General features: G+C 44.5%; 1 protein-coding gene across 1 annotated transcript in view; it reads left to right on the top strand.

The window, feature by feature from the left end:
* Positions 1–1,166: 1,166 nt before the first annotated feature.
* Positions 1,167–11,694, top strand: part of LOC139386072 (ventricular zone expressed PH domain-containing 1) — a 140,519-nt gene continuing 129,991 nt past the window's right edge. The window contains exons 1-3 of the mRNA XM_071131494.1: positions 1,167–1,304; positions 2,778–2,993; positions 7,722–7,896. Coding sequence (XP_070987595.1) covers positions 1,167–1,304; positions 2,778–2,993; positions 7,722–7,896 — 529 coding nt within the window. The remainder of the gene's footprint in view (positions 1,305–2,777; positions 2,994–7,721; positions 7,897–11,694) is intronic.

An 11,694-nucleotide genomic window follows, 5' to 3' on the forward strand; every position in this document is an offset into this window, starting at 1 on the left:
TGACTGGGCAGGGGCGCAGCCATGGGAGGGCATAGGCCCGACCACTTGGGAGCCAGGCCCACTCACTGTAGAGTCAGTTTATCCCCATAAAAGGGCTTTATTACAGACATAAATTCTCCTTAACAACCCCCCTGACAATCCCGCAGGTGAAGAAACCGGATGTGGAGGTCCTGGGCTGGCGTGGTCTGCGGTTGTGAGGCCAGCTGCCAAATTCTCTAAAATTGCATTGGTTTATGGTAGAGAAATTAACATTAAATTATCTGGAAACAGCTTTGTTGGACATTCCTGCAGTCAGAACATCAATTGCACGCTCCCTCAAAACTTCTGGGGCATTGTGTTGTGTGACAAAACGGCACATTTTAGAGTGGCCTTTTATTGTCCCCAGCACAAGGTGCACCTGTTTAATGATCATGCTGTTTAATCAGCTTCTTGATATGCCACACCTGTCAGGTGGATGGGTTATCTTGGCAAAGGAGAAATGCTCACTAATAAGGAGTGAAATTAGCTTTTTGTGCACATGGAACATTTCTGGGATCTTTTATTTCAGCTCATGAAACATGGGCCAACACTTTACATGTTGTGTTTATAATTTTGTTCAGTGTATATTACTGTTTGTGTGTGTTCTTGCGTCCGTGTCTGATAACACACAGTCAGAATAATCAATAATCAATCGTCCCTGACCCATGTGTGTACAGTACAGCTGAATATGGTTACCCCCCTTTGTACCTCTCTGAGTGTTAATATTTCCAGAGAGGGCCGGAGGAGCTCAGGTGAGGGGGGTAAATGGTTACCCTTTTAAATGAGCAAACTCACCGCTCCTGGGAGCCTCCCACACATTCATTCATGCAGCCGTCTCCTCTGCTGTGCTGATATGTGGTGGTGTTTGTCCTTGTCAGGCAGTGTCGGTGGAGCGCTCCCTAAAGTGTCACATATTAGTGTGGTGGGGAGATACACTGGTCACAGATTAACTTCATTAACCACACCTGTGGAACTACAGAGGAGAGGATTATGCCTACAAGGCTCTCTCTCGCCTACACTCTACATATTAAAACAGGAGACGCTGATAACTCATTATTAAGAACCCCTTTCTTTCTTTCTTTCTTTCTTTGCTTCTCTCTCTCTCTCCCTCTCTTTCTCTCTCAGGAGTCTGATGTGTAGCAGACACCATGCATCAGCTGTTAGGCCTGGTGCTGGGCAAGAGGGACCTGTCCCGGGCTGGAGACCTCTTCTCCCTGGAGGACTCTGAGATAGAGGACTGTCTCTCACAGGCCCTGGAGGAAATCAAGGCTATCTCCTGCTCCCCTGTGAGTACACAAGCACACACACGCACACACACACACACACACACACACACACACACACACACACACACACACACACACACACACACACACACACACACACACACACACACACACACACACACACACACACACACACACACACACGCATGCACCCATACACACGCATCCATGCACACACAAATAGATGACTGTCTCTTTGAATCACTAGAGGTCCAAGCTACCTATTGCTCTCCTGTGAGTTTCCTATGCAAGCACACAAACATGCACACATGCAAAGCCACGTCCAGACACACACACACACACACACACACACACACACACACACACACACACACGCATGCACCCATACACACGCATCCATGCACACACAAATAGATGACTGTCTCTTTGAATCACTAGAGGTCCAAGCTACCTATTGCTCTCCTGTGAGTTTCCTATGCAAGCACACAAACATGCACACATGCAAAGCCACGTCCAGACACACACACACACACACACACACACACACGCAGACATGGCATCACCTCACCAAACACACCTGTCATTTCCATGCTGACTGCACACTCCCATTGGGATAGCAGCTTATGGCAGGTGTGTCTCTTGGGACTGTTCCCTGGGATAACAGATATGATACGATTCTCATCACTCCAGGGCCCACATGTCCTCATTTCCCATCCAACACAGTCAGTCTCTCAGTCATCATCAATCTAACCCAACAGCTTATTCAGACACTGTCTAGATGGGGCCATAGTTTGAATGTCTGAACATTTCCACCTCAACATGGAAAAAGTCAAGAGTATTTTTCCTTTGATAATTTGAGTGTCAAGGGAAAGCTAACACCAAAAGGTATTGCAGCCTTGAGGCTTGGGTCTGTATGTTAGATTCCTAAATAGAGTAAAACTCACAGGCGACTAGTGAAGCTCAAACCAAGTTTATTCACCTACTGGGTCTCACAGCTGCATAAGACAAAGACATGTTTACACAAACCCATATATGTATACCTTCCTGCCATGCCGAGTCTCCTCCTTACACATCTGGATAGCCAACACATCTCTGTTGCGAGACGAGATTTTAGCGATGCCTGTTCTTTCTCACTTCATCTGAGATGACCTCGGCCCAAATTCCTCACTCACCCCCAACTCACGGCTGTCCTGTTGACTTGTACCAGATGTTAGCCCTTCTCCTCACCGTAGGATACCTGATGTGTAACAATAACATGTTCTGACAGAATGTGAACTTCCTGCATCCCCCTCTCTCACTCAGTAGATTTCCATACCCTCGGTTCTAATATTATAACATGAACGAGGATATTTCATATTTCAAGTTTAGAAGTTAGTACCCAACATGTGTTAGATCGCTTTCAGGTTGACTGCATTTGAAACTATATTAAAAACAAGCATGCTCTTTCCTCATTGTTCCTTGATCATGTTTGGCTGATCTGTACTTGTCTCCCCTCTGATTTGCTGACTGCAGGACTACCTGACCAATGACAATGACCAGGCTGTGGTGGAGATCTGCATCACGCGTATCACCACAGCAATCAGGGAGACACGGTCCATCGAGCGCCATGGGGGGGCACTGGTGGGTCTGTGGGAGTCCTGTCTGGAACACAACCTCACCCCCCAGGGTAAAGACGAAGACACACCCCATGCCAAGATAGCCTCTGACATCACCAGCTGTATTCTGCAGGTACACTACACCACACACACACACACACAGACACACACACACACACACACACACACACACACACACACACACACACACAGAATACCCCTGTATCAAGATCGGACAGGTCTGGGCACACATGCATCCAAATATATCCAGGGATCCTGAGTGGCGCAGAGGTCTAAGGCACTGCATCACAGTGCTTGAGGTGTAACTACATTTTCCCAGGCTGTGTCACCAGCTAAACCTGAAATGCTTTTTCAACCGCCTTGAAGGAGTTCCCACATATGCTGAGCACTTGTTTGCTGCTTTTCCTTCACACTGCGGTGCAGCTCATCCCAAACCAGCTCATTTGGGTTGAGGTTGGGTGATTGTGGAGGCTAGGTCATCTGATGCAGCACTCCATCACTCTTCTTGTTGGTCAAATAGCTCTTACACATCCAGGAGGTGAGTTGGGTCATTGTCCTGTTGAAAAACAAATGATGTCCCACTAAGCGCGAACCAGATGGGATGGCGTATCGCTGCAGAATGCTGTAGTAGCCATGCTGGTTAAGTGTGCCAATATGCCATCCCACAGGGTTTGTGCTTAGTGGGACTATAATTTGTTTTTCAACAGGACAATGACCCAACACACCTCCAGGCTGTGTAAGTGCTATTTGACCAAGAAGGAGAGTGATGGAGTGCTGCATCAGATCATTTGGCCTCCACAATCACCCAACCTCAACCCAATTGAGATGATTGGGGTGAGTTGGACTGCAGAGTGAAGGAAAAGCAACCAACAAGTGCTCAGCACATGTAGGAACTCCTTCAAGACTTTTGGAAAAGCATTCCAGGTGAAGCTGGTTGAGAGAATGCCAAGCATGTGCAAAGCTGTCATCAAGGCAAAGGGTGACTACTTTGAAGAATCTAAAATATAAGAATATTTAACACTAATTTTGGTTAATACATGTGTTATTTCATAGTTTTTATGTCTTCACTATTATTCTACAATGTAGACAATAGTCAAAATAAAGAAAAACCCTTGAAATTAGTAGGTGTGTCCAAACCTTTGACTGGTTCTGTAAAGTGTGTATCCTCACATTCCTGAGACATAACCTGTATCAACACACCTGCCTTCACATACCTGTACATGTCACATGATTTACAACACAGCAGCTATAGGCTACAGACACACAGGCAGCATACATAACATCACACCTACCTGCTCATCTGTACATGTACATGCCTACGTACAGTACAATCGCATACTGTGCATGTCCAGGTATGTGTTATCATGGTGGTAGGGACAATTCCAGGTATGTGTTATCATGGTGGTAGGGACACTTCCAGGTATGTGTTATCATGGCGGTAGGGGCGGTAGGGACACTTCCAGGTATGTGTTATCATGGCGGTAGGGACACTTCCAGGTATGTGTTATCATGGCGGTAGGGACACTTCCAGGTATGTGTTATCATGGCGGTAGGGACACTTCCAGGTATGTGTTATCATGGTGGTAGGGACACTTCCAGGTATGTGTTATCATGGCGGTAGGGACACTTCCAGGTATGTGTTATTGTGGCGGTAGGGACACTTCCAGGTATGTGTTATCATGGCGGTAGGGACACTTCCAGGTATGTGTTATCATGGCGGTAGGGACACTTCCAGGTATGTGTTATCATGGCAGTAGGGACACTTCCAGGTATGTGTTATTGTGGCGGTAGGGACACTTCCAGGTATGTGTTATCATGGTGGTAGGGACACTTCCACGTATGTGTTATCATGGCGGTAGGGACACTTCCAGGTATGTGTTATCATGGTGGTAGGGACACTTCCAGGTATGTGTTATCATGGTGGTAGGGACACTTCCAGGTATGTGTTATCATGGTGTTAGGGACACTTCCAGGTATGTGTTATCATGGCGGTAGGGACACTTCCAGGTATGTGTTATCATGGCGGTAGGGACATGTCCAGGTATGTGTTATCATGGCGGTAGGGACACTTCCAGGTATGTGTTATCATGGCGGTAGGGACACTTCCAGGTATGTGTTATCATGGCGGTAGGGACACTTCCATGTATGTGTTATCATGGTGGTAGGGACACTTCCAGGTATGTGTTATCATGGTGTTAGGGACACTTCCAGGTATGTGTTATCATGGCGGTAGGGTCACTTCCAGGTATGTGTTATCATGGTGGTAGGGACACTTCCAGGTATGTGTTATCATGGTGTTAGGGACACTTCCAGGTATGTGTTATCATGGTGTTAGGGACACTTCCAGGTATGTGTTATCATGGCGGTAGGGACACTTCCAGGTATGTGTTATCATGGTGGTAGGGACACTTCCAGGTATGTGTTATCATGGTGGTAGGGAAACTTCCAGGTATGTGTTATCATGGCGGTAGGGACACTTCCAGGTATGTGTTATCATGGTGGTAGGGACACTTCCAGGTATGTGTTATCATGGTGTTAGGGACACTTCCAGGTATGTGTTATCATGGTGTTAGGGACACTTCCAGGTATGTGTTATCATGGCGGTAGGGACACTTCCAGGTATGTGTTATCATGGTGGTAGGGACACTTCCAGGTATGTGTTATCATGGTGGTAGGGACACTTCCAGGTATGTGTTATCATGGCAGTAGGGACATGTCCAGGTATGTGTTATGAGTTCGGTAGGGACGTTCTTGTGGTGCACAGTAGTGGTCGACCGATTAATCGGAATGGCTGAGGGACGATTTCAAGTTTTCATAACAATAGGTGATCGTCATTTTTGACACCATGGTTGATTACATGGCCGATTACATTGCACTCCACGAGGAGACTGCGTGGCAGGCTGACTACCTATTACGCGAGTGCAGTAAGAAGCCAAGTTAAGTTGCTAGCTAGCATTAAACATATCTTATAATTAACAATCAATCTTAACATAATCACTCGTTAACTACACATGGTTTATGTTATTACTAGTTTATCTAGCTTGTCCTGCGTTGCATATAATTGATGAGGTGCCTGTTAATTTCTCATCGAATTACAGCCTACTTCGCTAAACGGGTGATGATTTAACAAGCTCCTTGTCTGGTTAGTCTTCATTAGTGAGCACCTTGTCTGGTTAGTCTTCATAAGTGAGCTCCTTGTCTGGTTAGTCTTCATTAGTGAGCTCCATGTCTGGTTAGTCTTCAATTAGTGAGCTCCATGTCTGGTTAGTCTTCATTAGTGAGCACCTTGTCTGGTTAGTCTTCATTAGTGAGCTCCTTGTCTGGTTAGTCTTCATTAGTGAGCTCCATGTCTGGTTAGTCTTCATTAGTGAGCACCTTGTCTGGTTAGTCTTCATTAGTGAGCTCCATGTCTGGTTAGTCTTCATTAGTGAGCACCTTATATGGTTAGTCTTCCTTAGTGAGCTTCTTGTCTGTTCTGGAGTTTGAGTCTGATGGCTGAACTCCTCTGAGTCTCTGGATGAGCTCCTTTAATCTGAGAGCAGCCTGATATTACAGTGACTCACTCTAATAGGAGTGTGCATGGCTGTGCGTCTGTGTGTGTGTGTGTGTTGGTTCCTCATATCAACAGAGAGAGGACGGTGCTGTTGTTTTTAGTAAGACTCTTGGACGTGCAGTGAGACAGCCTTGCCTGCACTGCCACCTGTTGGAAGTACAGAAGTATGACACTTTTCTAGCCATAAATATGAGTTGAGCATTAATCCCTTATAACAACACTGTACTGTAGCTCATCAGCTCTAATGGTAATACACCATGTGTTTTATAGTATAGTTGTTTTCTGATAGAATATAATAAAGTTGTTTGGGTATGTTTCAGTGTTTGTCTAATGGCGATAGAAGATAGTAGCTCAGTGGTCACCAAATCGGGTTTTGGTCACCTTCAGACCATAGGACTCATGCATTAACACAACTGATTTTAAAAAGTCTGGATACAATGTAGTTCTTCAGGAGAAAAGTTGGACAGTACTTTTGCCTATTTCTAGCCCTTCTAAATGTTCCCAAACCATCCCCTTGAGGGCGCTAGTGGATGTTAAGTTAGGCCCTGGGACACCACTGTCTACATGCAGAGAAACATACACTCTCCCCTTGAGCTCAGAAATGAGTCTTTATGTAAAGAGAGCCATCTGTTTATCCTCCGTTCTGTTCTGATCTATTCTGTTCTATTCTATTATGTTCCCTTAAATTGTCCATGTGCATCACTGTAGGCCCTAAATAGGATGGACACACACACACACACACACACACACACACACACACACACACACACACACACACACACACACACACACACACACACACACACACACATCATACATGTTTGAGATCTGTGATGTAACTGGTGAGAACGTCTATGGTCTACTCTAGTCCATTATTCAGATCAGCACATTCTGATCTGTTATTGTTACTCAGATACCGTGGTTCTTATGTCCCAGTTGATTGGAGTGTGATACCTACATGCCGACACTGTGGCATGGTATAAACCAGAGCTGTTATAAAAGGGACCCGGGGCCACATTATATAATTGGGTACATGAGTGAATATACACTGAGTATATCAAACATTAGGAACACATTCCTAAAATTGAGTTGCACCCCCCCACCCCTTTTGCCATCAGAACAGCCTCAATTTGTCTGGGCCTCAATTCTCTCTCTCTCTCTCTCTCTCTCTCTCTCTCTCTCTCTCTCTCTCTCTCACTCTCTCTCTCACACACACACACACAATCTCTGTCTCTCTCACACAATCTCTGTCTTTGTCTCTCTTCTCCCTGTCTCTCTCTCCTACAGAACTACAGTCGTCCCCCAGTGATGGCTCTAGCAGTGCCGGTGGCAGTGAGGTTTCTACAGAGAGGCAACAGAGAGCTCAGTAGAAACATGTCCAGTTATCTCTCTCTGGCTGCCATGGCTAAGGCTGAACTACTGGCAGAACACACAGAGGCTATCACCTGCAGCGTGCTGGGAGGTAGGACACACACACACGGACACATACACACACACACACTCGCACACTTGCACACACATGCACACAAACACAGAGGCTAATACCTGCATCGTGCTGGGAGGTAGGACACGCACACACAGACACATACACACACGTCCGTGCACACGCACGCACACACACGCACGCACGCACGCACACACACACACACACACACACACACACACACACACACACACACACACTCGCACACTTGCACACACACACACACAGAGCCTATTACCTGCATCGTCATGCTGATTGAATTCAAATAACAGACTGGAAGCTTCAAAAGGAGGGTGGTGCTTGGAATCATTGTTCTTCCTCTGTCAACCATGGTTACCTGCAAGTGCCATCATTGCTTTGCACAAAAAGGGCTTAGCAGGCAGGGATATTGCCGACTGCTGAGGACTGGGGTAAAGTAATTTTCTCTGATGAATCTCCTTTCCGATTGTTTGGGGCATCCGGAAAAAAGCTTGTCCGGAGAAGACAAGGTGAGCACTACCATCAGTCTTGTGTCATGCCGACAGTAAAGCATCCTGAGACCATTCATGTGTGGGGTTGCTTCTCAGCCAAGGGAGTGGGCTCACTCACAATTTTGCCTAAGAACACAGCCATGAATAAAGAATGGTACCAACTAGAGGCCGACCGATTATGACTTTTCAACGCCGATACTGATACCGATTATTGGAGGACCAAAACAAAAGCCGATACCGATTAATCGGACAATTTTTTAAATGTATTTGTAATAATGATAATTACAACAATACTGAATGAACACTTATTTTAACTTAATATAATACATCAATAAAAATCAAGTTAGCCTCAAATAAATAATGAAACATGTTCAATTTGGAAGAAGAAAGTAAAAGTGCAATATGTGCCATGTAAAAAAGCTAACGTTTAAGTTCCTTGCTCAGAACATGAGAACATATGAAAGCTGGTGGTTCCTTTTAACATGAGACTTCAATACTCCAAGGTAAGAGGTTTTAGGTTGTAGTTAACATAGTATTTATAGCACTATTTCTCTCTATACCATTTGTATTCCATATACCTTTGACTATTGGATGTTCTTATAGGCACTTTAGTATTGCCAGTGTAACAGTACAGTATATTGCGTTGTTTATGACTTCAAGCCTATCAACTCCCGAGATTAGGCTGGTGTAACTGATGTGAAATGGCTAGCTAGATAGCGGGGTGCGCGCTAATAGAGTTTCAAACGTCACTCGCTCTGAGACTTGGAGTAGTTGTTCCCCTGCTGCGAGCCTGCCTGCTGCTTACGAGCCTGCCTGCTGCTGCCTACCATCGCTCAGTCAGACTGCTCTATCAAATATCAAATCATAGACTTAATTATAACATAATAACACACAGAAATACGAGCCTTTGGTCATTAATATGGTCGAATCCGGAAACTATCATTTCGAAAACAAAACTTTTATTATTATCGCATTTACCCTGACTCTGCGTGCAATGAACGCAAGAGAAGTGACACAATTTCACCTGGTTAATATTGCCTGCTAACCTGGATTTCTTTTAGCTAAGTATGCAGGTTTAAAAATATATACTTCTGTGTATTGATTTTAAGAAAGGCATTGATGTTTATGGTTAGGTACATGTTGGAGCAACGACAGTCCTTTTTCCGCGAATGCGCACCGCATCGATTATATGCAACGCAGGACACGCTAGATAAACTAGTAATATCATCAACCATGTGTAGTTAACTAGTGATTATGATTGAATGATTGTTTTTTATAAGATAAGTTTAATGCTAGCTAGCAACTTACCTTGGCATCTTACTGCATTCGCGTAACAGGCAGGCTCCTCGTGGTGTGCAGGTGGTTAGAGCGTTGGACTAGTTAACTGTAAGGTTGCAAGATTGAATCCCCGAGCTCACAAGGTAAAAATCTGTCGTTCTGCCCCTGAACAAGGCAGTTAACCCACCGTTCCTAGGCCGTCATTGAAAATAAGAATGTGTTCTTAACTGACTTGCCTAGTTACATAAAGGTAAAAAATAAATAAATACAATTTTAAAAAATGGGCCAAATCGGTGTCCAAAAATACCGATTTCCGATTGTTATGAAAACTTGAAATCGGCCCTAATTAATCGGCCATTCCGATTAATCGGTCGACCTCTAGTACCAACACATCCTCCGAGAGCAAGTTCTCCCAACCATCCAGGAACAGTTTGGTGACGAACAATGCCTTTTCCAGCATAGTGGAGCACCTTGCCATATGGCATATGGCAACTAAGTGGCTTGGGGAACAAAACATCGATATGTTGGGTCCATGGCCAGGAAACTCCCCAGACCATAATCCCTTTGAGAACTTGTGGTAAATCCTCAAGAGGCGGGTGGACAAACAAAACTCCACAAATTCTGACAAACTCCAAGCATTGATTATGCAATAATGGGCTGCCATCAGTCAGGATGTGGCCCAGAAGTTAATTGCAGCATGCCACGGCGGATTGCAGAGGTCTTGAAAAAGAAGGGTCAACACTGCAAATATTGACTCTTTGCATAAACTTCATGTAATTGTCAATAAAATCCTTTAACATTTATGAAATGCTTGTAATTATGCTTCAGTATTCCATAGTAACATCTGACAAAAATATCTAAAGACACTGAAGCGGCAAACTTTGTGGAAATTAATATTTGTGTCATTCTCAAAACTTTTGGCCACAACTGTACCCACACACATAGACGCATTTAGTATTTCACACTTACAGATAGACATGTTCCACAACCATAGAGGGATGTGATTGTTTCTGTTTTGTTAAAGGGAAACCTCCCCTATATTAAATAATCTGACAGGGTATCAGTGTTCCTGATCAGAGGATCTTGGCTGAGATCAGTTTAAAGAGACAGACTGGTGTCTGTTTTTTCATTCCTTGCCCAATACACAATTCAGTCATATTAATAAAATAATATCAGAGGAGGCAGTTGAAAGAGTTGATCAGTTTGTGTCATGTCTCACTTGCCTTGTTAAGCCCTTTCATACCTTAAGGGAACATTTCGGCATTTCGTGTATGATCAGTGAGAAAGTCCATATTGCAAATGTACGGTCCCTTACTAGACGTCCGAAATCGTTTGTAAAATTCGCGGTCGGCGTCGGGCCGTGCGGTAGGGCCAGACCTACCGGGAAGTCATCAAATGAACTTTGTCGGACATTCGGTTTCCGTTTTATAAAATAAACAAGTTTTGGACCGTTTTTCCGCTATCCCGGAATTTCCCACAAGAGGGCATACGGAATCATATGGCAATTTGGCAAAACATCACGAATCACGACGGGGCCTTATCTCGAAAACGGAAAATATTTCGAAGCCGAAACTCGGTGAGCGTAGGTTTGGCATAATGGGCAGTTGGCCCCGAACAAGATGGCGTCTAGGCCTCGACGGTTTTTGAGTTATGGCCGTTTTTCTGGGATTAAAGGTCCTAAATGGAAATAGAGAAATTATTTTTCCACTTCAGGTCAAAGTCAAGGAGCTTCCGGTGTCAATAAAAAAAGAACCAGCCATTTATCTATCGTCATTTAAGAGAAACGGAACAATGACAACTTGGCAATGGTCACAAATAGGCGTTTTTTTTTTTCAACGGTTACAGATCCAGTTGCAGGGTGTTCATACGAATCTTTTTAAAGTGTGCTGCGGAGCTCTGCGAGATTTCTGTGATTTTCTATGATTTTCTGAAATAACACACACATACTAAACCCTCCGTAAATAACTCAGTTGTTAACGTAAAGACTTAAAACTCAGGATTCTGTAACAGCATACCCCAATGAGGATAT

The sequence above is a fragment of the Oncorhynchus clarkii genome, chromosome 27 (genome assembly GCF_045791955.1).
Source record: "Oncorhynchus clarkii lewisi isolate Uvic-CL-2024 chromosome 27, UVic_Ocla_1.0, whole genome shotgun sequence".
NCBI classification, from domain to species: domain Eukaryota; kingdom Metazoa; phylum Chordata; class Actinopteri; order Salmoniformes; family Salmonidae; genus Oncorhynchus; species Oncorhynchus clarkii.